Source organism: Salvelinus namaycush, chromosome 2 (assembly GCF_016432855.1).
Source record: "Salvelinus namaycush isolate Seneca chromosome 2, SaNama_1.0, whole genome shotgun sequence".
In the NCBI taxonomy this organism is placed as follows: Eukaryota; Metazoa; Chordata; class Actinopteri; order Salmoniformes; family Salmonidae; genus Salvelinus; species Salvelinus namaycush.
Genome location: NC_052308.1, coordinates 10431773 through 10458449, shown reverse-complemented (window position 1 = coordinate 10458449; position 26677 = coordinate 10431773). Strand labels below are relative to the sequence as shown.

The 26677-nt window shown below is 42.8% G+C and overlaps 1 protein-coding gene across 1 annotated transcript; it reads right to left on the bottom strand.

Annotated features, from left to right (window-relative positions):
* Nucleotides 1–949: 949 nt before the first annotated feature.
* LOC120058825 (protein phosphatase 1H-like) lies at nt 950–24351 on the bottom strand. Its single transcript, XM_039007560.1, has 10 exons — nt 24023–24351; nt 9565–9682; nt 8076–8411; nt 7654–7766; nt 6990–7074; nt 6156–6274; nt 5926–5989; nt 4199–4306; nt 3749–3900; nt 950–2662 (listed from the first exon to the last, which is right to left on the bottom strand). The coding sequence occupies exons 1-10, from the start codon at nt 24280–24282 to the stop codon at nt 2482–2484; spliced, it is 1536 nt and encodes a 511-aa protein (XP_038863488.1). The 5' UTR covers nt 24283–24351; the 3' UTR covers nt 950–2481.
* Nucleotides 24352–26677: the final 2326 nt, after the last annotated feature.

The following is a 26677-nucleotide window of genomic DNA, read 5'->3' as shown; positions in this document are numbered from 1 at the left end:
GAGGGTTCTAAGAAACAGGCCAGACGAGGTGCAGCCGTTGGAATCAGTGAGGTCCCCTCCCTTTCCACGGTCAAAAATAATGTCAATGGTGGAGTTCGTTTTGCATTATACGGTGCCCTGGGTGGGTGGAGATTTCACATAATGGCCAATGAAATTGACTAAAATATGCAAACTCCGCTCACCCGGGGCTCCGAGCCATGCAAAACGAACTCTACCATTGATGTATTTTTTTACCGTGGAGATGGAGGGGACCTCACTGATTCCAGAGACTGCACGTCATCAAGCCAAGGAAGTACACTGCATTTCTAGGGAGTTCCTAGCTGCCGTGATTCTACAACGGCATTCCTTGCTGTTTGGGGTTTTAGGCTGGGTTTCTCTATAAGCACTTTGTGACATCTGCTGATGTAAAAAGGGCTTAATAAATAATTTGATTTGATTTGATACACTAGTAGGGTGTGGATAAAATGGTAACCTAAACAGTTCTTATTTAACAGCATTCTCAGAGCTATTACTGCACTATAAAATGTATTCTATATGTGGCTTACTGTGTTGCAGGATTTGTATTTAGGGTAGTCATTTAATTTTCCATAGCTACAGTACTACAAACGATTCCTTCTTTTTGTCATCTGGATTAAACATCTAAGTAATGATTATAAATAACAACCCATCAAAATGAACATAAACTAAACACTATGGTATTACCTAGTCATTTATTTAATAAGTCAAAATGGTTTTCCTCTACCTTCCCTTTCCAGATTTAGAGGCCAGAGATCTCTGTATAACTGTAATGGATTGCACACATTTCTGAAAGATTAACAGTGTTTATTCCTGCACTGAATGGACATTATCTAACTGCATTAGGCATAATTCCATGATTTACCAAATTATTAGTTCAACATACGGTTCAGAATTACTGGGAGTATGGCCAAGGAACATAGTGTACTTCTTATTTTGGTATTAAAGGATACTTTATTCTCTACCTCTTTATTATAAATAAAGCAATAATGTATGATACTGTTTTTAACCAAAGTTCTCAAAAGCTCTGGATAACGTACCTAGTGGCTACAGAGAGAAGTAAGACATTTGAGGGCATACATTTTTCTTAGAAACTTTTAACATGAGTGAAATGAAGTATTTGATATGAATGAGTTCACGTATTAACATACAGGCCCTGGCTCACAATGTCCCTCGAGTGTTAGTAAGGCAGTCAAGTGAAATTGATCACATACCGACAAACAGATTCTCTACTACAAGTTGTCACTCCAGAAAATAAAGTAGAAGATAACACATCCAGCGCACTATTTAATTGGAGCATAAAAGTGTGGATCTTTTAAATCTGGGAGAAAATACTCAAACCGATACATTATATAGGATCACTTTGAGAGGAAAGAAAGCTTTGTTTCATTCAAATTCAAAACGACATTGCGCCTATATGCCAAAAGACCCTTTGCTATTTGAGTTGGATCGAATTACATCACAACAGACTAATGTCATGAACATCTCAGTCCAGCTTAGTCATTTCTGACACAAAAAAATACAATCTACTTTCTTGGTGACAACACTAGCAATAAAAAAACAAAAAGATATCTCTAAACATACATCATTTAAGAAAAGCCATTGAATTCATAACCACTAAACAAACAGATTGTCTTAAAGTGCTTCAGGTTTCACATCTTCATAATCATTCACTGCTGCTTTGACATTGGACATTGAAACACTGGCACGGGACGGGTCACAGACTTTTCCCTCTTCATTCTCTGTGTCTTCCTCATCCCCATCCATGTTTCAGACGCATCTCCCGACCTTTGACATGGGGCTTATATAGATATTTTCTCACAGAGCTCCACTGCCTTCTGAGAAGTGGCGTCATTCCTACTTGAGGCTAGTCCCTCAACTGCTATCAGAGTCACGCTATCTGCGTTAAACAATATGCATGGCCATCTACCTCCACCTGTCATACTGTGCTCTACACAAGCCATAAATTAGATTATTTGACCAATTTAGCGTAACATAAATCACATGTGGGGGTCATAAGCTAATAAGGAGATTTTCCTCAGAAGGGCGAACCAAGCACTGCTATAGGATGATGGCCAGACCAACCCTGATGAAATGATCAGCCGTTCAATTAGAGAGATTCAAATGTGAAACTACAGGGGCAGATGTCTGGTGAAGTAGCGATCATAAAGAGCAGGTCTCAGATATGGACATGTGTCAGTCGGTCGGTCGGGTAATGCTATTGAACACCGGTTACAGGAGTACCAAATATAAACAATAAGGAGAACCCGGTGTGTGAGTGTGTTGTTGTAGAAGCCAGGGGAATGGGCTGGTCAACACGTTAGCGCCGGCTCTCCAACCTGAGGCTTCCCTACAAGAGAGGTGTTTTCTTTCCCCCTCCCCCAGGCTAGGGTAGGGGGCACGGAGTGACACTGGTCGGTCCTAGGGAACTAGTCCTCTCCTGGCGGGGTGGTGGGACAGGGCCTGTCATGTCTCTGTCTCTTTCTCGGGCCCCGCCGGCCCCGCCGGCCCCGCCGGTCCCGCCAAGGGGATCACATAACAAGTGATGTCGTCTCCTGAACCCAGCCTCTCATTGGGTAACCGCCAGCCCCTCTCTTTCAGGACCCCTCGCGACCGCATCAACAGGTCCTGGGCAGCCAGCGTGTATCTGAATGAGAAGAGTTGGGGTCAAAACATCGAAAGGTGCAATTTATTTCAAATGCGTATTTTTTTAATGTTCATGAATTGAATTTGCAATGCATCCCAAATATGTGTTATGTGAAGGTGTTTGTCAAAAAGGTATTGCCACCGTAGTCATTTGTACAGGCTAGATACTGGCCTCTAGTGGAGATATCATTTAAATACTCCTCCTATACTAACCAATATTCAGTAGTTTTTTTTTCCAAGGCTACCTGAATATTCAATATTTACTAGTGGAGGCTGCTGAGAGGAGGAGGGCTCATAATAATGTCTGGAACGAAGCCAATGGAATGGCATCAAACACCTGGAAACCATGTGTTTGATGTATTCCATACCATTCCACCTATTCCCCTCCAGCCATTACCACGAGCCAATCCTCCTCAATTAAGGTGCCACCAACCCCCTGTGATATCTACACCGTTTTAATTGGTAATAACTGCAATAGTATGAATCACATCCTTCCATGACAAGGCAACCAGCCATTCTCTGCCTCAGGTGTGTCTCTAAGGCACCGCCGCCAGGTATGAACCACAGACATGTGTGAACCACAGACAGGTATGAACCACAGACAGGTATGAACCACAGACAGATATGAACCACAGACAGATGTGAACCACAGACAGGTGTGAACCACAGACAGGTATGAGTCACAGACAGGTATGAACCACAGACAGGTGTGAATCACAGACAGGTGTGAACCACAGACAGTTGTGAACCACAGACAGCTGTGCAGGCAAAGAGAAATAAAAACATTGGCATTCATATTATATTTTGATTTGGAGAGGGGGGCAGCATCTAAAAACTGGATTAAATAGTTTATTGTTCACTGCTCGGCGACGCAAACAGCGATCCTTCAATCAGAACCGTTTACCGATTATGGATGTAGCTTCGAACGTGGGACACATGCTGCTAGCAGGTACAGTCTTTGACCCGTGACTTATCTCGAACGCAGTCGCTATGGAATACCCTTAGACCTCATCTTATTAATTAATTCAATAATTAATCAAAGGTCAATTGTTGTGTAGAATACAGACTAGAGATTATAGTACAGTACCTCACAGGATCAGTGGGCTCGCAGCAGGACAGGAAGCCTGAAACTGTGTCTGCTACCTCCCTGTCCGTGGTCACGTCCCACAGCCCATCTGTACCCATCACCAGCACGTCATCAGGGCCGTGCTCGTAGTCAGACATGTCGTACACTATCACCTGGAGATACGGGAGGGAAGGAGTGCAGGTCGAGTGTTAAACACGGCTGTAATAATAAGATAAATCATAGAGGCTTCCCATCTATCAATGAATTTGGATCAGATATCTTTGCTTTTCAGGATAATCAATAAAATACTGGACAATACATAGATTGATGAGCCAAAATAAAGTAAACTTATGTCATTAGATGTCGGCCAAAATTTGGAACACACTAGGATGCTTCTAGACAAGTCTTGATCTTGCAGATGGTTGGCGATAAATGGTCCTAGACACAAACAGCATAACATCTCTCATTCACCTCTGGGCAGCAGGAGAGAAAGGGCTTGATGTAGATGTTGGAGTTGTACACCTTCAGGTCATGATCCCCAAGGCCACGTGTTACCCCAATGGTGGCCATGACACGGGCCTACACACACACACACACACACACACACACACACACACACACACACACACACACACACACACACACACACACACACACACACACACACACACACACACACACACAATGTGAATAATGTGGGTTAGTGCCTGTGGATATGCTTAAATTTGAGAAATATCCACTTATGACGGATTAGTGACTCAGGAGCATTTATCTTTAACCACACAGCTAAAGACTGGGAGAGTTCAGTAACAACCATGAAATCCTCCCACACATACAGTGGAATGAACAACTAAAAATGATATCTTGCTATGTCTGTCCTGCAGGTGAACTGTCCTGCAGCGTAAACAAGGAAACAGTAAACATGTCGTCCCCCACGAATGATGCCGCCCCCCATGGGCCAAATTAGATGTCACGACTAACACATTTCAGTACTTCAGTTAATTACTGTAGCTCCCGCCTTGGGCCAATCTGTGTCATTTTGTAAATGCCAGATCTTTATGGCAAGACGCATCATTCACCCAAGTTTAGTCAAAATTGGACCAGTGCTGTCTGAGACATCGTGTGTGACGAACATACGAACGAACGGAGACAGATTCACAGTTCCCTCCCCGATTTCATCGTGGGGGACAATTAAGCTAAGCAGCTAAGCATTATTCCTGTCAGGGAAACATGACGAGGGCGGGAGGATAACCGCAACTCTACATGTGGTTTGAAGAACCAGCTATACTTTACTGTATAGCCAATCCAACGTCCCATGACTTGGTCAGGGTTTTACCTGGTCAGGAAAAATAATGTGGCTCTACCTACAGTACGGTAGACCTTACAGCACCATATATCTCATGTAAACCATTAATGCTTTTAGCGCGAAAAATAAGAAGGAAGGCATAGCTGACAATGGATGAAATAACCTGAAATAGTTGGCTAGCTAAGTCTTTTGACGAGGTTGGCTACCTTTATATACATATATAAAGGTAGCCAACCTCGTCAAAAGACTTAGCTAGCCAACTATTTCAGGTTATTTCATCCATTGTCAGCTATGCCTTCCTTCTTATTTTTCGCGCTAAAAGCAGACCTTACAGCACCATACATTGTCACGTTCCTGACCTGTTTTCTGTTAATTTTGTATGTGTTTAGTTGGTCAGGGCGTGAGTTGGGGTGGGCATTCTATGTTTTGTGTTTCTATGTTTAGGTCAGGTGTAATTAGCCTTATATGGTTCTCAATCAGGGACAGGTGTTTGACGTTTCCTCTGATTGAGAACCATATAAAGGTAGGCTGTTAACACTGTTTGTTTGTGGGTGATTGTCTTCCGTGTCTGTGTATGTTGCACCACACGGGACTGTTTCGGTTTGTTCGTTCGTTTGTTGTAGTCTGTACCTGTTCGTGCGTTCTTCGTGTTATATGTAAGTTCTCATGTTTTAGGTCAGTCTACGTGCGTTTGTTATTTTGTAGTTTGTTGAAGTGTTTTCCGTTTTCGTATTTACTTTAATAAACTTAATTATGTCTACATTCCACGCTGCGCTTTGGTCCAATCCCTACTCCTCCTCTTCTTCCGAAGAGGAGGAGGACAGCCGTTACATACATCTACTGTGCTATTCTGTTATGATGTCCACCAGTACCCAGTCCATAAACATTTCACCTTTTTGCCCTCTCCATATATGAGTGGGAACTTGAGGTCGTCTTCTACGATGGTTTTGTAAGCCCTGCAACAAATAGGATTACGGGTTAGGGATTAGTGATTCTATTCTGTCAACAAGTATATTATTTTCCTGGTCAGGTTATGTGGTCTGTAAAAACTCCTGGCCCTAATCATAAAAAATACAATGGCCTGAAAAGTAACACACATGTTCGACAACAGCTGTCATTTACCAGCCGTTCATTGTGTGGTCCCTGAAGAGCATCTTCCTGCCCAGCTCCCTGTACTGGATCCTGCGAGGGAACTCCATGGGCGTGAACTCGTTCCCAAGCAGCTCCGGTCTCAGGAAGCCCTGCAGGGACACACAGAGCAGAGAAAACAGTGACAAAACTTTATATGACAAACTGTCATGTCAAATTGACTTGACTTGTGACAAAATGGCTCGTTGATTTAATATATTTTTAAGATGTGAATAGAGCAATAATCATCAGAGTTGGGGTAAATTACAGTCAATTCAGAAAGTAAACAAAATTCCAATTCCACATTTTCTGCATTGGAAAGCAATGAAGAGAATTGGAGTTGGAATTGGAATTTCAGTTTACTTCCTGAATTGTCTGGAATTGAAATGGAATTGACCCCAACCCTGATAAACATACCGTCAAGGAAGTGTCATGGCAGTAAGAAAAGTGAGGGTGGAACATTATATAGCTGTGATGCACAGTACCATTCATCTCTCTCCCTGAGGGTTCCACCACTCTCCCACACAGCCAGCCACCCACCAAGCCGACAATAAATTAATAAAGATGTAGTCTGAATCAGACATTAAATAACATCACCCTCCCTCTCCCCTGCATCTTCCTTTTTGTCCAGGGCACCATTGGAAAAGAGATTCATATCCCGTGGTGATGGGACTCACCTGGTTAAAGGGACATTACACTTTAAAATCAAAGTTTCTCAGATGTTTTCAGACCTCTAAAGTCTGAAAACATCTGACAAACTTTAATTAATGAGTGAATCTCCCTTTTAAATAAGTAATACATAAATAGATGTATTAACCCCGTCCTCACCAGATACTGCAGGCGCTGCCTCTCAGACTCTGGCGTGAACTCGTTGGACATGGGGATGACCTCACCGTTACGGATGATGATGGCTCTGTAGAGACAGAGGAAGAACCAAAGTATAATGAATAATGATTCTATTTCTGTGGGAGGGACAATGACATACTGTATGATGACAGACACCATAATGTGACCCCATATTAGGTGGACCCTCAAGACAGATAATGTGGTGTTAAGAGGGATGACACAGCATGAAGTCCAGGGATGTTACTGGATGATTATTGCCCCTAGACACTGATCTAAGGTCGGTTTAGACTAAGATTGACAAACAGTATACTGATCCTAGATCTGTGCCTATGGGCAAGTTCTACCAGGAGTTTACGGTTCAGGATGAATGGTGTTGCAGTACAAAGAGTGGCCAACAGAGGTCGAAAGAACTGCGGTGTGACATTATTATGAGCATGACCAAAGGAAACCTCTTTGAATTAATGGCTATGGGCAACATGTTATCACTTCCTTTAACCTCTGTTTCAGTCATTCAACTCTGCATTGAGTGACTGAAATCAAATACATTGAGTTGAATGTGTACAACAAGCAGGCCTGTAATACATCAGTCATTAGCCATTAGGGCATTAATCAATCCTGCTGCTATTAGTTTGATCTGTTGACCTACCTGCTGTCTCCTGCATTGGCAACGTAGAGCTTCCCCATCAAATGAATGGCAGCCAAGGCACAACAACCACCAGAGATGGTATAGGACATCTTCTCTTTCTCTATCAGTTCATCCTGTAATCAACAGAACAGGAACAGAAAACAAAAGGTCATTCATTCAATGGCTTGCAGAATGAAGTCAGTAGCACTTATTGCATTATACTTAACTTGAGAGATAACGACTACCAAAAGATAAATAATCAGTGCATTCTGTGAAACCCATTTTGCTCACTAGCTACTGTATCCCGTCTCATGTGGTAAACCGCTAGCCTCAGATGCCCAGGCTTCGCTGAGAGGAGATTTGGAAGAATGGTCTTGCGAGACTAGTAAGGTGCTATTTCACAAAGTAAGGTGATATGCTGTGAGCGTACGCCTGTGTCTTACCATCTGTTTGAAGGCGTTTTCTATGACACCCATGATCAGACTCTCCAGACTGACAGCCTTCTCCATGTGGAAGCGGATGGAGGGATCAGAGATGGCGTCAGGGTTCTCTGGGTCCTGGGTGGCATTTGCCCCCTTCTTCACCGCCACCTGGTAGGGGCTGCCATTCTTGGCCAGGCAGATAGGGAGCGCCGCAGAGGGGTTCTCCAGCAGGTGGGCAATGTCCTCCAGTCTGTCTCTGATAAGGCGATGGAGGAGTTTGGACGCCATGATGGCACACCCTGAGCCAGCGTGGCCGTCGAACATGCCCCAATACTGCAGAGGGATTCCTGTGCCATCCTGGAAAAAGTTTAAGTCAAACCAAGATCGAATCATATCAAACATGCATTTAGATATACCAATACAATTAGGCTGACAGTAAGAAAGGAGATAAATAGCCTGAAATAATAACACTGGCCACATGGGTCTCTCTAACAAGTCTCTTGCAAGATTTTAACTCAATGAGAATTACAAGCTCAGTGAATGCTTAAAGGATTTCCAGTGTGGAAATTTCTGTCAGAAAATGGATGGGAATAATTCTTCATCTTCATGACACGACATCATAGTAAATATGTTCACAATGACAGCAGTTACTGTGCCACAGAAAAACCTCCTAAAGACAGTGAATATTAAGACAGTGAATATCCCACTTGATTTTATTCCCTTCCACAGGATTTCTTTATGCCGGTAAATCCCACTAACTAGATTTCCACCAAACCGGTGAATCTTACTTCTCACCATCTTCTTTTGCGCCTATGCCAAGAAGTAATAGTGTTAAGTATAGTGTAGTAGTGTATGTTCAGACGGTTAGGACATATCTAAGAGCCCAGTGCACAGAATGGACAGCAGTATGGAACTCTGTTAACCTCTTACTGGACTAGAGGAGGAGGGCCACACGAAGCAATGATGTAATTCATTAACGGGAGGGACAGAGGGTGAACATGGAGAATAGAGGAGGGGGTTGGGAGGCCAGCAGAAGGACGGGAGCGATTGACCCGACATGACACAACCCTTTGAACAGCACTGACTGCTATAGACTCTGCTGTGTAAATACATTTGAGAGATTATGGAGCCATCTCTTAGTGAGTGGGTTTTTGGCTTTGTGTGCTAGGGGCGGTTAGCTGCTCTACGGACCCACACAAAGCTGTTTCTAAATACAGCAGCGTACAACAGTCAGTCTTAAGGAGATTGTCTTTGCTTTGCCAGGAAAAAAAATGAATCCCCAGCCACCCAATAACGTCTGGTTCTTCGAAGTTTGGACTGGAGACATTTAAACTGACATGGTTGTATTAGAGAGACCTGGGTGAACCTTGCTGTAGTATGTCACCAAGGGTCCAACCTTCACTATAGAGGCAGTAGTACATAGAATACAGACATTTGACCAGGATGTGTGCATGCTTTGCCTACTCTCCTATTGTAGTGCTCAACATTCTATGATTTCAGGTAGTCTCACCCCACTGTCGTCCAGCAGTGTGGAGTTGCACTGTTTTTTGTCGCTCAGCTTCTTCACGTAGAGCAGCTCACAGGACGCTTGGTCCTCATTTAGCATGCTCTTCCCAGCATTGATGGTCCTGGGGAGGGTGGGATGGTGGTAAAGAAGGTATGGGGATATCATAAATCTCCTTGGTTCAGGTGCTGGACGGACAAATCACCCAACCAAGGTGCATCTCAGATAAATCACTAATGAGAGCCTATCAGCGTGGCAGACATTGTTTCATTTTGTCATGGTGAGATAGTAATGTTATGATCTATGTAAAAACATAAAGTGGAACAGATAGTGCTGTAGGACTGGGATGAAGTGTTTTCATTACTGGCCTATGCTGCTTAACGATAATGGCTTTGTGCAGCATGACTTCATATTCTGACCATCTCAGTGGACTGGGGCTCAGTGGGCTGGGGCTCAGTGGACTGGGGCTCAGTGGGCTGGGGCTCAGTGGACTGGGGCTCAGTGGGCTGGGGCTCAGTGGACTGGGGCTCAGTGGGCTGGGGCTCAGTGGACTGGGGCTCAGTGGGCATGGGACTGTGCTTGCAGTATGTGGGAGTAGACACTGCAGTAGTCTGAGCAGAGGTGGAGTGTTTTTTTCCTCATACTTGTATACCACTACCATAGTTAATATCATACTCTCCATTCACATGTATTAGATACAGTATAGCCCCTTTAAGAATATTTTGCCACAGAGGACAGTTTCCAGCTCTCTCCCTTCACCTCAGATCACTGCAATGTTTACACTTTTCATGACACTGAAATGGAATGAAGTCATGCATTACATTACAAAGCCATTATCCTTAGGGCTTTGTGATTCGGAAGAGGGGCTGCCAAAAGGTTTCACCCCTGTTTTACCGTTAAAGCTGAGAAACGATGATTCTCTGCCACTTCGGTGCGAGGATCCAACAGGGTCAAGACACTTTTATAGCCTTTTCAGATTCAATTAGCGGTATTTAGAACAATGGGTTTTAGCCGGATCGTATTGTAAAAATGTATTGCACAAATTGGAGCATAATCCTTAAAGTGTCCCTAACTATTACAGAGGTGGCCTAGCGGATAGACCATTGGGCCAGTAACTGAAAGGTCGCTAGTTCAAGTCCCTGAGCCGACAAGGTGAAAGTTCTGTCGATGGTCGCCATTGATAATGGCAGATCCTGGCCGTGACTCTCCACATTTGTACATCTGTGAAATAGGACAAATATAAGCACCCGCCAAAATATTATTAATGATGTACTAGGAGTAGTGTGGAGAAAGAGAGAGTCTGTTTTATACAGCTGTGCCCTTACCCCAGTCATACAGAGGAGAGATATTTCATCACCTGAGAGGATGGGTGATATCTAACCAACAGGTTTACAAGCTGGTCCATCATGTACATTAGCCACCTGTCTAGGATCATGATGATGGTGGGCAGAGTCAAGGTACTGACTTTCACCTTTTCACAATGGTCTTGCACTAAACAAGTTATAACTTTAAAGGCTTAGTTAAGCCTATACATATCCTTCAGAAATCATTCTTAAAGCTGAAATATGTCACTTTTTGGGCGACCTGACCAAATTCACATAGAAATGTGTGTTATATCTCTGCCATTCTCATTGAAAGCAAGTCTAAGAAGCGGTAAATCTGTTCCATGTGCGCTATTTCTATGCTTCCCGTTCTTAAGTTTAGTTTTTGCGTCTTTTACTTTTGGTTTTGTACACTAGGTTCCAACAGCTGAAACTCCAATATTTTTGGTTATGGAAAATATACTTGCTTGTTTTGTCACATAAACTGAAATTAAGCAAATTATTAGAATTTTAGCAATCAGGAAATGGCAGATTGATTTTTGCATGGTACACCTTTAAGCAAATGTCTTGCTATATAAAGGTGGCAAAAGGGCTATGTCAAATTTGGCAAAATAAATGCTATTTCAACAGGTAGAGGGAAATTATCCCTATTTGGTTTGATGTTCTGATATCAGTGTTCTAATATGAGGTAGAAACAGCAATGGCTGCCCAAATCATGATTATAAAAAGCCATCCAGTTTGTAATCAGTAAGCTGGCACCATAGAGTAGTGGCCAGGGGAGCATTAGTCCTGATGACAGGGACATGAACTTAGAGGCCAGGTCATGTTGTTCCATGTTTTACAACCAATGATGTATGTAAACCCTGGATTGATGATGCTATGTATTGGGCATTGAGAGGCTTTGAAGTCACCAGTCAGACATATTGACACTTTTATTTAACTAGGCAAGTCAGTTAAGAAGAAATTCTTATTTACAATGACGGCCTACCCCAGACAAACCTGGGCCAATTGTGCACCGCCCTATGTGACTCCCAATCGCAGCCGGATGTGATAAAGCCTGGATTTGAACCAGGGAACCAGCAATGCAGTGCCTTAGACCGCTGCGCCACTCGGGAGCAGTTCTCTGTAGGAATTAGTGAAATTCTACAGTATTTCAATTACATGTTTCAAATGTTTAAGTCTTTTTTTGTTGTAGTGGGGACAGTAACATTAGTAATCTTAAAATATCTCAAACAATTATACTTTAAAGATGTTTTAATATTTGTACATGTATTAAATGTTTATGTTTAGCTCACATCATATAAAGTATGCACTGAAGTGTCTGTAATAGAGTAAATACGGCCAAAAACTAATGTACTGTAGACATTAACAAATGCATTTCTGTATTTTTTACAATGTTGGAGGAGTGCCAAGATATATTCACAGTGTCTTCAACACAGCACCCCCTATCAGTCATCTAGTGCATTATATAAATAATTTCTTACAACACATCTGCAACTGGTTTGTCAATATTTGGGGTGGCAGGTAGACTAGTGGTTAGAGCGTTGGACTAGAAACCGAAAGGTTGCAAGATCAAATCCCCGAGCTGACAAGATACAAATATGTCATTCTGCCCCTGAACAAGGCAGTTAACCCACTGTCATTGAAAATAACAATTTGTTCTTAACTGACTTGCCTAGTTAAATAAAGGTAAAAAATCATACATTGGGTTAGAGGGGACAGTTCTTTTTTTTGCCTGCTGGATAAAGTCCGAGCTTGCAGCTTTTTCAAAATGTTCACAAACATTTTACATCTCACAATTCATGGGATTTATTTTGTATGTGTCACATCTGCAATATCTATTTCATTATAACTAATTTGGCAACCAAGGAATGTACTCTACGAGTAAATAGACATTAATTTCAGTGAGTCAATTAAAGTGCAAGCCAGTCATTCCCTGGTCTTCATGATGTACGAGAACAAAACAATGAAGATCATGTTCTACTCAATTTGTGACATATTTTCTCATCAAGGCACAGTTTCAGTCATTGTAAACATGTGACTGAAATACTTTGTCTGCGTTAAACAGAAGAACAGCGTTAAAAAAAAATCTTGCTAACTCACGTAGGAGACTTTCAAAAGAGGAAGCCTCCAGTTCCACTGAGTCCCTCATCAGTTGGGTAAGTTATTTTGTTGCTGATGAAAATCGTTCAATCCTTTTATCTAAGTAATGATGACATACTGTAGAGAACCATCTACATTTTGTGCTCTATTTGTTGTATAATTCATCCTCTCAAGAGAATTTAGCATACATCACAAACCACAGTGATGATGATTACAATTCAGTGAATCAAATCAAATCAAATGTTATTGGTTGCGTACACATATTTGCAGATGTTAGACGCAGGTGTGGCAAAATGTTTGTGTTTCTAGCTCCAACAGTGCAGTAATACCTAACAATACAAAACAATACACACGAAAGCGGAATATAAATATATATGTGTATGATGGTGTGTTTAGACAGTATGGACAGTATATGAATAGAAAAGGTATGTACAGCAGTAGTTATATTGGATGATCCTTGACTAGAATACAGTATATACATATGAAGTGGGTAAAACAGTATATATAAACATCCTTAAAGTGACCAGTGTTCAATGATTATGTATATAGGGCAACAGTCTCTAGGTGCAGCAGGATTGAGTACGGGTGGTAGCCAGCTAGTAACAGTGACTGAAGTTAAGGGCTGGGTACTGGTGGTGACTATTTAACAGTCAGATGGCCTGGAGATAGAAGCTGTTTTTCAGTCTCTCGGTCCCAGCTTTGATAAACCTGCACTGTCTAGGTGAACAGGTCATGGCTCGGGTGGCTTATGTCCTTGATGATCTTCTTGGCCTTCCTGTGACACCGGGTGCTGTAGGTGTCCTGGAGGGCAGGCAGTGCCCCGGTGATGTGTTGTGCTGACCGCACCACCCTCTGGAGAGCCCTGCGGCTGTGGACGTTGCAATTTCTGTACTAGGCGGTGATACAGCCCGACAGGATACTCTCAATTGTGCATCTGTAGAAGTTTGTGGAGGTTTTAGGGGCCAAGCCAAATTTCTTCAGCCTCCTGAGGTTGAAGAGGCGCTGTTGCGCCTTCTTCACCACACTGTCTGTGTGGGTGGACCATTTCAGGTCGTCAGTGATGTGCACGCTGAGGAACTTAAAGCTTTTCACCAGCTCCACTGTGGCCCTGTCGATGTGGATGGGAGAATGCTCTCTCTGCTACTTCCTGAAGTTCACGATCAGCTCCTTCATTTTGTTACATTGAGAGAGAGGTTATTAACCATTGCACTGCCTCATGTTTGACTTCATCTCATGACAAAAATGAGTAAGAGTCACATGTCTTTAACAAAGTGAACTTAGTGGTCAAAAGAACTCTGATTCTAACTTCATTCATAATCAGTTTTCTAAGAAAGCCAAACAAGTTTATCACCAGAAGTCAAGATGATCTATTCCTGCCTGAGGTGCCTGCGGTTTCCTGTCACAGTTTCTCAAGCATGCAGTGATTCGTTGTAGTGTAGGAGGACCTGCATGACAACAGCCTCCACACTTCTCAAACTATTCAACTTCTCAGAAGAAAATATAGTAGTAAAACAGTTTATTCAAGTTCATTTATTATCTTATGAACACGTGATAGTTGATCTGATATAACATTTGGAGGTGGTAAACTGTTCCCTCTATTACACTGAGAGTGAGATAAGGAGGGTGGTACAAAATATATTGAGGGGAAATATGCTAATAGTATAGTCAAAACCTTGTACTTACAAGGTTATACAATTATATACTGAACAAAAACATAAATGCAACATGAAACAATTTCAAAGATGTTACTGAGTTACAGTTCATACAAGGAAATCAGTCAATTTAAATAAATTCATTAGGCCCTAATCTATGGATTTTACATGAGCAGGGGTGGGCAGGGGTGGGCCTGGGAGTGCATAGCCGGATGTGGAGGTCCTGGGCTGGCGTGCCTTACACGGTTTCTGTGGTTGTGAAGCCAGTTGGATGCATTGTCAAATTCTCTAAAAGGACGTTGGAGGCAGTTTATGGTAGAGAAATTAACATTACATTCTCTGGCAACAGCTCTGGTGGATGTTCCTGCAGTCAGCATGCCAATTGCACGCTCCCTCAAAACTTGAGACATCTGTGGCATTGTGTTGTGTGACAAAACTGCACATTTTAAAGTGGCCTTTTATTGTCCCCATCACAAGGTGAACCTGTATAATGGTCATGATATTTAATCAGCATCTTGATATGCCTCACTAATGGATTATATTGGAAAAGTTGAAATGCTCACAAACAGGGACGTAAAGAAATTCATGCACAACATTTGAGAGAAATAAATAAGCTTTGTGCGTATTGAACATTTCTGGGATTATTTATTTCAGCTAATAAAACATGATACCAACATTTTACATGTTGCGTTTATATTTTTGTTCAGTGTATAAAACGATTGAACTTCAAAAGTATTTTACAGGTAGAAACAACTGAAAAGTAAACACACAAACATTTAGACTCCGAGGTCTTGTTTTAGGCAGTGTTCACAGCCTTCTTGTTTAGGAAGTGTTCACAGCCTATTTGGTTTAGGCAGTGTTCACAGCCTTTTTGTTTTAGGCAGTGTTCACAGCCTTTTTTGTTTAGGCAGCGTTCACAGCCTTTTTGTTTTAGGCAGTGTTCACAGCCTTTTTGTTTAAGCAGTGTTCACAGCCTTTTTATTTAGGCAGTGTTCACAGCCTTTTTGTTTAGGCAGTGTTCACAGCCTATTTGTTTTAGGCAGTGTTCACAGCCTATTTGTTTAGGCAGTTTTCACAGCCTATTTGGTTTAGGCAGTGTTCACAGCCTTTTTGTTTTAGGCAGTGTTCACAGCCTTTTTGTTTTAGGCAGTGTTCACAGCCTTTTTGTTTAGGCAGTGTTCACAGCCTTTTTGTTTTAGGCAGTGTTCACAGCCTTTTTGTTTTAGGCAGTGTTCACAGCCTTTTTATTTAGGCAGTGTTCACAGCCTTTTTGTTTAGGCAGTGTTCACAGCCTTTTTGTTTTTGGCAGTGTTCACAGCCTTTTTGTTTTAGGCAGTGTTCACAGCCTTTTTGTTTTAGGCAGTGTTCACAGCCTTTTTGTTTTAGGCAGTGTTCACAGACTTTTTGTTTTAGGCAGTGTTCACAGCCTTTTTGTTTTTGGCAGTGTTCACAGCCTTTTTGTTTTAGGCAGTGTTCACAGCCTTTTTGTTTTAGGCAGTGTTCACAGACTTTTTGTTTTAGGCAGTGTTCACAGACTTTTTGTTTTAGGCAGTGTTCACAGCCTTTTTGGGCGATTTGTAAATTGTGCTTCTAATATAATTTGACTGAAGGCTTTTAAAGTGGAATGTAATGGAAGGTAGTTCCGGGTTACAGATAATTGATGCCAGGCTCACTGAGATGGATTGCTACTGTATGAGTAATTCAAAAGGCTTTTGAGCTCCAGCATGCCAACTTTGAAAAAGGTTAAAGTCGTCCATTGAATTTCTGTACAGTAAGCCTTCCTGTGACTCTCTGTTCCCACCTAAAAGCTTTCACAGACAGATGACAGATCGGTTGTTTGCTAATTGTTTATACTGTGAGGCAACTGCTTTGAGGAAGTGTTGTGTGTGAATGCACTCTGGGTATGCACCCAATTTGAAAATATTGACACAGTATGCAGTATACTGGCTCCAAACAGTTCCAAGGCTGGAAAAGCATTGGTAGCTGTCTGGTTTGCCATAGGTGTCACAATTTAACAATATAATCAACTGTACTGCAATGATGAACATCAGCACACTGGCCACAGTTGTGCTGCTTAACATTTATCTCAGCCTCACTCAGTGAAACAGTGAAGGATCTGTCAATTGATGCCACGAGGAGATTACATTGACATTATCATTTAGCAAACGCTCTTATCCAGAGCGACTTACAATAAGTGCATTCAAATGAAGGGCCATGAACAATTGCATAACATGCATCAAATCCAAAGGCAGAAACCACAGTAGTGTGTGCGACATGGTTAAGTGCCATTCCATAAGGGATCTAGGTTAGACAAAGATATAGTAAGTGTCAGGAGCCGGAGGAGATGGGAGGGGAGGGACTCTCTTGAGTCTAAAGTTGCTGGAGGCCAGAGTGCTTTCAGTCTGAAGAGACCGTTCTTTAGTCTGCTGTCCTGACCATAGTGAAGACGAGGTCATTAATGTAGAGGACAGAAAAGAGTTGTGACTGGGATAGGTGACTGGCTGCAAATTCTGATATCAAAATGACCACATCTGAACTTACATAGTTAAGTTTGACCAGCTGGAGCGTCCAGAGTCCATCTTCACTGCGTGCTCATTGTTTCCACCCTGTCCTGACTAGAGTGATTTGGACTGCATGGAGGTTATATATGGACTTAGTAATGATCATCGGTACAGAGGGAGCAGCTAAATTCTTCTCCATTCTAAAATGGCTGTGCCAAACTAAATACACACATTTAATGCCACTAATTTAGCTGTTGCAGTTTGATTAAATAATACAACCAATCTATGTACAGTTGAAGTCGGAAGTTTACATACACCGTTGCCAAATACATTAAAACTCAGTTTTTCACAATTCCTGACATTTAATTCTAATAAAAATTCCCTGTTTTAGGTCAGTTAGGTCCACCACTTTATTTTAAGAATGTGAAATGTCAGAATAATAGTGGAGAGAATGATTTAGTTCAGCTTTTATTTCTTTCACCACATTCCCAGTGGGTCAGAAGTTTACATACACTCAATCAGTATTTGGTAGCATTGTCTTTAAATTGTTTAACTTGGGTCAAACATTTCAGGTAGCCTTCTACAAGCTTCTCACAATAAGTCGGGTGAATTTTGGCCCATTCCCCCTGACAGAGCTGGTGTAACTGAGTCAGGTTTGTAGGCCTCCTTGCTCGCGCATGCATTTTCAGTTCTGCCCACAAATTGTCTATAGGATTGAGGTCAGGGCTTTGTGATGGCCACTCTAATACCTTGACTTTGTTGTCCTTAAGCCATTTTGCCACAACTTTGGAAGTATGCTTGGGGTCATTGTCCATTTAGAAGATCCATTTGCGACCAAGCTTTAACTTCCTGACTGATGTCTTGAGATGTTGCTTCAAAATATCCACATCATTTTGCTTGCTCATGTTGCCATCTATGTTGGGAAGTGCAGCAGTCCCTCCTGCAGCAAAGCACTCCCACAGCATGATGCTGTCACCCCCGTGCTTCACGGTTGGGATAGTGTTCTTCGGCTTGCAAGCCTCCCCCTTTTTCCTCCAAACATAACGATGGTCATGATGGCCAAACAGTTCTATTTTTGTTTCATTAGACCAGAGGACATTTCTCCAAAAAGTACAATCTTTGTGTGCAGTTGCAAACCGTAGTCTGGCTTTTTTATGGCGGTTTTGGAGCAGTGGCTTCTTCCTTGCTGAGCTGCCTCTCAGGTTATGTCGATATAGGACTCATTTTACTGTGGATATAGATACTTTTGTACCTGTTTCCTCCAGCATCTTCACAAGGTCATTTGCTGCTGTTCTGGGATTGATTTGCACTTTTCATACCAAAGTACGTTCATCTCTAGGAGACAGAACGCGTCTCCTTCCTGAGCAGTATGATGGTTGCGTGGTCCCATGGTGTTTATACTTGCGTACTATTGTTTATATAGATTAACATGGTACTTTCAGGAATTTGGAAATTGCTCCCAAAGATGAACCAGACTTGTGGAGGTCTACAATTTATTTTCTGAGGGCTTGGCTGAGTTCTTTTGATTTTCCCATGATGTCAAGCAAAGAGGCACTGAGTTTGAAGGTAGGCCTTGAAATACATTGTCACACCCTGGCCTTAGTATTCTTTGTTTTCTTTATTATTTTAGTTAGGTCAGGGTGTGACATGGGGAATGTCTGTGTCTATGTGTAGTGTTTGTGTCAGCACTATTGGTAGATATAGCTTCACGGTCGTCAGTTTGTTATTTTGTTAGTTTGTGTCTAGTGTTTGTTTCGTGTGGTTTTTCCTGTCTTCTAAATAAAAGAAGATGTATTTTGCACACGCCACGCCTTGGTCCTCTCTCTCTCCCAAAGACGATCGTGACAGAATTACCCACCAAAATCGGACCAAGCGGCGTGTCAAGCGGCAACAGGACCCACCTACACAGGATTTCTGGACATGGGAGGACGAATTGGATGGTAAGGGACCTTGGGCTCAACCAGGAGAATATCGCCGCCCCAAAGCTGAGCTGGAGGCAGTGAAAGCAGAGAGGCGGCGATATGAGGAGGCAGCACGGAAGCAAGGCTGGAAGCCCGTGAGTAATACCCAAAATTTTCTTGGGGGGGGGGGCTAAGAGGTAGTGGGCCGAGGGCAGGTAGGAGACCTGCGCCCACTTCCCAGGCTAACCGTGGAGAGCGGGAGTACGGGCAGACACCGTGTTACGCAGTAGAGCGCACGATGTCTCCTGTACGTGTTCATAGCCCGGTGCGGGTTATTCCACCTCCCCGCACTGGCAGGGCTAGATTGGGCATTGAGCCAGGTGTCATGAAGCCGGCTCAACGCGTCTGGTCTCCAGTGCGTCTCCTCGGGCCGGCATACATGGCACCAGCCTTACGCATGGTGTCCCCGGTTCGCCTACATAGCCCGGTGCGGGTTATTCCACCTCCCCGCACTGGTCGGGCGACGGGGAGCATTCAACCAGGTAAGGTTGGGCAGGCTCGGTGCTCAAGGGAGCCAGTACGCCTGCACGGTCCGGTATTTCCGGCGCCACCTCCCCGCCCCAGCCCATTACCACCAGTGCCTACACCACGCACCAAGCCTCCTGTGTGTCCCCAGAGTCCTGTGCGTCCTGTTGCTGCTCCCCGCACTAGCCTAAAGGTGCGTGTCCTTAGCCCGGTACCTCCAGTTCCGGCGCCACGCACCAGGCCTATAGTGCGTCTCAGCCGGCCAGAGTCTGCCGTCTGCCCAGCGGCGCCTGAACTGCCCGTCTGCCCAACGCCGTCTGAACTGTCCGTCTGCCAAGCGCCGCATGAACTGCCCGTCTGGACTGAGCCTTCAAAGCCGCCCGTCTGCCATGAGCCTTTAGAGCCGTCCGCCAGACAGGAGCCGCTAGAGCCTTCCGCCAGACAGGACCAGCCAGAGCCGTCAGCCAGACATGACCAGCCAGAGCCGTCAGCCAGACATGACCAGCCAGAGCCGTCAGCCAGACATGACCAGCCAGAGCCGTCAGCCAGACATGACCAGCCAGAGCCGTCAGCCAGCCATGACCAGCCAGAGCCGTCAGCTAGCCATGACCAGCCAGAGCCGTCAGCTAGCCATGACCAGCCAGAGCCGTCAGCCAGCCAGGATCCGCCAGAGCCAGCCAGCCAGGATCCGCCAGAGCCAGCCAGCCAGGATCCGCCAGAGCCAGCCAGCCAGGATCCGCCAGAGCCAGCCAGCCAGGATCCGCCAGAGCCAGCCAGCCAGGATCCGCCCCTCAGTCCGGAGCTGCCGTCCTTCAGTCCGGAGCTGCCCCTTATCCCGGTGCTGCCCCTTGTCCCGGTGCTGCCCCTTGTCCCGGTGCTGCCCCTTGTCCCGGTGCTGCCCCTTGTCCCGGTGCTGCCCCTTGTCCCGGTGCTGCCCCTTGTCCCGGTGCTGCCCCTTGTCCTGCTGAGGCCTATTATTTTAGGTGGGGGTATTTGGAGGGTGGCCATTTGGAGGAGGCTACCAAAGCGGGTATGGACAATGGTGGAGTGGGGGCCACGTCCCGCACCCGAGCCGCCGCCATGATGGGGCCCACCCCGGACCCTCCCCTTTCTATGTCAGTTTGTGCGGTCGGAGTCCGCACCTTTGGGGGGGGGGGGTACTGTCACACCCTGGCCTTAGTATTCTTTGTTTTCTTTATTATTTTAGTTAGGTCAGGGTGTGACATGGGGAATGTCTGTGTCTATGTGTAGTGTTTGTGTCAGCACTATTGGTAGATATAGCTTCACGGTCGTCAGTTTGTTATTTTGTTAGTTTGTGTCTAGTGTTTGTTTCGTGTGGTTTTTCCTGTCTTCTAAATAAAAGAAGATGTATTTTGCACACGCCGCGCCTTGGTCCTCTCTCTCTCCCAAAGACGATCGTGACATACATCCACAGGTACACCTCCAATTGACTCAAATGATGTCAATTAGCCTATCAGAAGCTTCTAAAGCCATGACATCATTTTCTGGAATTTTCCAAGCTGTGGAAGGCTACCCAAAACGTTTGACCCAAGTTAAACAATTTAAAGGCAATGCTACCAAATACTGATTGAGTGTATGTAAACGTCTGACCCACTGGGAATGTGATGAAAGAAATAAAAGCTGAACTAAATCATTCTCTTTACTATTATTCTGACATTTCACATTCTTAAAATAAATGTGATATACCACTCTGGCATGTGTAATGTCCGTTTTTATAGTTTTCTCTGTTTGCTACTTGAGTCATCTCTTTCCCTCTCGTCCTGCATGCCACTTCCCCATGCGCTTCTGACACCAAGCCTTGCCTCTTGTTACTCAAGCACTTGCCGTGCCATTCACTCTGTCTGCATGGTCAGATGCAACAAAATGTTGGTGACGACGATGCAGATTTACACTTTGCATCTTAATATAAATCCACAAGTGTTCTATAATTACACTATTATTTTGTGTATCTAACTGTCTGCAAACAGCTAGTTTGTCTTTTCTTAGTAAGTTGTGACTCAAATAAATTGTGTTGGCCGATAAATGCTAATCGCTAGTTAGCTGGCTATCAAGCTAGCTAAATTTACAAAGAGTCCGGGCAAAAGTAGCTAGCTAATACAGCCTGGTATCAGTGTTGGTGTAGGTCTAGATCAGCATGTTGTTTGTGCAACGGTATATTTTAAATCAGAGAGGAATAGAGCTCGCCAGCATGTAGTCCTAAAAACTGGAAATAAGTTACCTTTGGTTTGTTCAGCCACTCCTATGGGGGGAAATTAATGGGGATAAATGCTGAAAGGTCTGATGTTAACAAAGGATTAGGAGAGCTTATGGTGTATGTTTTGTTTATGTGAGATAATATCAGTCAGTTAACATTACCTTTATGAATTATAAAGGCCTATAGTGGAAGCATGAATATGTTAGCTAGCGCTAGCTAGTTTCATGTTTTATTAGTTATATGTACGGGACACACATGGTATACACGGCTCTAAATGAACTTTTTTCATTGGTAGCACTGGTGCTCCTAACTTTAAAAAAGTAAGGAGCACCAGACAAAATCTTGGAGCACCAGATTGCATTGATTTATTTTTTACTGCAAATGACTGTCCTATCATTCTTAATTGTCATCAGTTGTTACTTTGATGATGTATAGCACATCACTAGAGAGTGGGCAAGACAAAATAATTAAAATAACTTTTAATAATTGTATTCAAAAGTGCAACTGCAAACATATTTACATAGGTGATTTGTTTTGGACAAACAAATGTAATATACAAAACAGAACATTTGTAGAATTATGATTGGTTATGATTGGTAAACAATGTATCAGCCTGTCTTGTTTGAGCAGTGAAGAGAGGAACTACATTTAGTTTTTTATTGGATCATTTTTTGGGTGCTCCCAAAGTACTGGTCGCACAGCAACATTTTAAGTCGCATGTGCCACCAAATTGGCAGCACTTTAGAGCCCTGGGTATACACCATCCAACAAAATGCTTACTTGCTGGTTCTTGACAATGCAACAACAAGCTAGCTACATGAAGAGAAAACATATCATGTCATGAGAAAACATGTCATGTAACATGTCATTAGGGTCCCCTGGGAAACACTGACGGACACGGTTCATACCCAGACACAATAATTCCTCCCTGGCTTTTTTCATCAAACAACAATGTATTCAAAGTGCTGCCCATTATATTCCAACTATAGAATTAGAATAATCATTCTATTTCCATGATTCTAACAGTTCAACAATGAATTAGGCCTAGCTTTTTCTACCCATATAATACAGCCCTGTGTGGCACAGTGTGGAAATTATAACAAGTGCAGGAAATGCAGATATTGATGAAAATGCTGAAAATGAATTTGGGTTGAAGTTGGATTGAACAGTATAAAACAATTGGAATGGCTAAAATCACTTATAATTTAACTGTTGCCACCCTGGGGTCATTAACTACTTATAAAAACTATTTAGAACTTTTATTATTCAAAAACATAAAATCCTGTCAAATACCATCACAAATGTGAAAAATATTGTGATATGATATTTTGGCCATATCGCCCAGCCCTACAAAAGATTAAACACATTTTGGCCAAGGGATCTGTGGATAAATAACATTTAGAGGGTGTAATACAATACAATACAATGTAACATTATTCATCTACAATTTATGTTCTTCACCCTGGGCAACATGGGCCTGGGAGGTTTACAGGTATCCACAGTACTCCACCAATTATACATTTTTCAACTCCCTATTTCTTGTACTCTTGTAATGTGCAGAATTGCAGGAAATTTGATGAAAAGAGTAACGTTTTCTCTCCGATGCCAAGGGCCCTTTCCAAGGCCCAAGACTTGGTTCGTCTGGCCATGTACTGACAAAGTCATAGCAAAACTAAAGCAAAAAAACGGTGCAAAAAACCCCTGAACTATGCGACTTATTGAATCTTTTTGAAAGAGACCAAACGTATTTTGACACGTAATAGTATAGTAGTACACAGTCCATCCATATCGTATAAGACACATTTCCAGCAATAGCTTTAAGTCACATGATTTATATTATTTGATGTCCAATTAAGAAAGAAAAGGCTTATAATAGATCATTAGTGACGTGGACAAATTATCATAGACTACTACTGAATATATCATACTGTGAGTCTGTAGCGTTTCAACGTTTTTGTTTATCCTACATTTTGCGAGATCCTATTAAATACAGGATCCCAAAAAAGATTGAACTGCAACAACTGTAGCAGTTCATTGTTTGTTACACTGTTTCATAGTAACCAGACAGTGGCTGCTACAGCATCAGTTTCAGCAGCAGCAGAAGGCTGTGTGCTATTTGGTGAATTTGCAATAGCAACACCGTGTCCATATTCGCCACACACCGTTAACTGCGTTCTCTACTGCAACACTAAAACGGTTTTATTGCCAACAGTGCATATGAATGACCAGTCGAGAAACCACTCACTCTGCGTATCCTGTCCGCCAGGGAAGCCTGCTGTCCCTCTTCAAAGTCAGCACAGGTCGAGATGCATGTTCTGTCGAGTATTGAAGAAGCTCCGATGTAAGGTCCAGAAACTCGGGTCGACCGTAAGGGAACCGTGGAGGCAGACCGTCCTGGTGACAGTTCTGATGATGAACGTTCCCGGAACCGTGGTGCTGGTGATGACCGTGGGGTATCATTCCTCCCACCAGCGTGGACATCGCATTTTTTACTTTACTTATCATTGCGGTGGGAATAATAACCTAACACGACACAGAAATTAATTAATAACCCAATACTAACGTAGCGAAGAACAAAATGATCCAATGACTATAAACAGCATTTCAGGAAGCGATCGTTTCCGGCCTCATGTGACGTTTGACAGACACTGTTTTCCTCACTGAAAATATAGCCTACCCCTTGCACACTCAGTGCATATAATAACCAAGGAGTCCCTCAGAAGGCAGGGGTTTAGTGAACGCTGCTGTCTGTGGGGGGACACACTCCAAATTGCGCTCTTGACTGGACTGGACACAAAATAACTATTCCCTGTCACAATGCAGAAAATGCACACTCTTGAGCGGTCCATTTATCAAAACAAATTGATAGTCTCTATCAGGGATGGGCAACTTTAATGGGGTTGGGGGCCCTAAGCGAAGTTTTAGAGTTAATTTCCTGCAATTCTACACATTTTGCCATGGGGCGTAGAGAAGATTTAGCAATTGTGTAACTAATTTCATGCAATTTGGCTCATTTTACCATGGGGCGTAGAGAAAAATGTGCAGTTTTACAGTCAATTTCCTACAATTCTACACATTTTGCAATACGGTGGAGAACAATGTTGCAGTTTTTAATATGATATCTGACTAAGAGTGACTAACAAAATCAATGGGGCCCCCCCTCCCTGTTGGTATATCCACCATGATTACAAGTTTAGATAGCTGGCTGCGAGACTAATTTACAATCTAAAAAAATGTAGCTGACATGGGCTAATTGAGTGACTGTCAGTAGCTAGGTTTCCACCCAATTGGCGACAGATTTTCATGCGAATATTCTAAAATCTGCATAAATAAAATATTATAATTTTCCCACCAGAGATGTATTTCCATCAAATTAACTTGTTGCGAATAAAAGTCTGTGCGTGATGAGGTAGTACACATAAAAATACATTTTGCGGTTAAATTTCCATGTACTGAATAAAAAATACAAGTTAAATGGGTTTCCCTCGCATTTTCAACTTTTTGGTTTTGTCACCAAAAAAAGACTGTTTATAGCAAATGTGCCCACTCTGGTATTGGCACGTTTGCTCTAGCCAAAAGCTGGCAGATACAGTGCGGGTATAGCATACATGATGAGATTATTATGGACAAAAGAGAGAGATTATTTAAATTTGTAAAACGGCAGCCAAGCATCGATCATTGTGTCACCAGAATAAGACACTTGGTATTTATTGGAAAGAAACATCAAGCTCATCACTTTGCACTTTCACCTCCCTGTGAAGTTCATCATCATTTATTTCATCTGTAGCCTAATAAACCTCATGCTTTCCAGAGTTGAAAATGGATCTGTGGGCCTACAAAATCCCTGGCCTATATCACAAGGACAAATTCACATTCACCTGCATTATTTTAGTGATGATAAATTTCAGTCTGATTTAGATATGAAAGCCTGAGTGGTCTGGACCTTTATGACACGGCCTGTTTCCCTACAACGCTACACTGGTGGGAGTGGTGGGACAATCCCTCAGTCTTTGTTCCCATTGGGGCACAACTACATTAAACATAGGCCTACTACTGTCTCTGTAAAGAGGTCTGGCACAAGACAGGTTGTTTGAGGTCCAGAGCTGATGCAGCTGTTCCCCTTCAATTGCTACACTACTGCAATGACGTTTGGATGAGGGTCTGCCAATTCCACCACGGTTAGGTTTTTCCAGGTCTAGGATGACGCATATATTTCAAGGTCTTCAGTCTTTGACAGAAGAACATAATTAAAAAACGTGTTGTGTTCAGTTTAAAGTGGTAGTCTAATCACAGAGATCACGTCACATTTTCTCTGTAATTACTCTAGGGTCATGTAGTGTAAATATTTCCCCAATAGAGGGAGGCAGAGTATAGGAGATGAGAAGCAGTTTGGCTCATCAGCTGATGAACAGATGAAAATGTAATGTAGTAATGGTTATTTAGCAGATGCTTGTAAACAAAGTGATTTGCAGTTACCACACATTTTAAACTAAGTATCTATGACCCATGCAAGAATTAAATCCACAAATATGTTGTAGCAAATGTAACAGGGTTTTATTGGTGATTCCCCTTGCCACTTTATTGTTAAGCCAATGGGTTTTTGGTTTTAGTTTTGTCTTGCCGTCACCTACTCAACATGGCATCTTATTGGCTGGTTTGCGTAGCTTGCTTACGAGGGAGGATGTTTCATTAGAATCGTCCCAGTGAACAAGCACCAAACCAGCGGTAAGTTGTTGGTTGCAAAGCACTGTACATCAAAAGTGATTTTTATACTCCCAAGTGATGATTTAAGTGTACAATTTATATACATTTGTTTGTAAATGTTATTCGAACATCACACATAAGATGCAATGTTTTTTGGAGAATATTGGTTGTGCATTTTGGTTGTAAAGAATTCCCG

Excerpts from the sequence above, each read along its gene's own strand:
- LOC120058825 (XM_039007560.1), bottom strand. The coding sequence starts at position 24,282 with ATGATAAGTAAAGTAAAAAATGCGATGTCCACGCTGGTGGGAGGAATG. Across the intron at positions 8,412-9,564 it reads CACTGCTGGACGACAGTGGG|GATGGCACAGGAATCCCTCT; the intron begins GTGAGACTACCT and ends AACTTTTTCCAG. Across the intron at positions 7,767-8,075 it reads AAAACGCCTTCAAACAGATG|GATGAACTGATAGAGAAAGA; the intron begins GTAAGACACAGG and ends TGTTGATTACAG.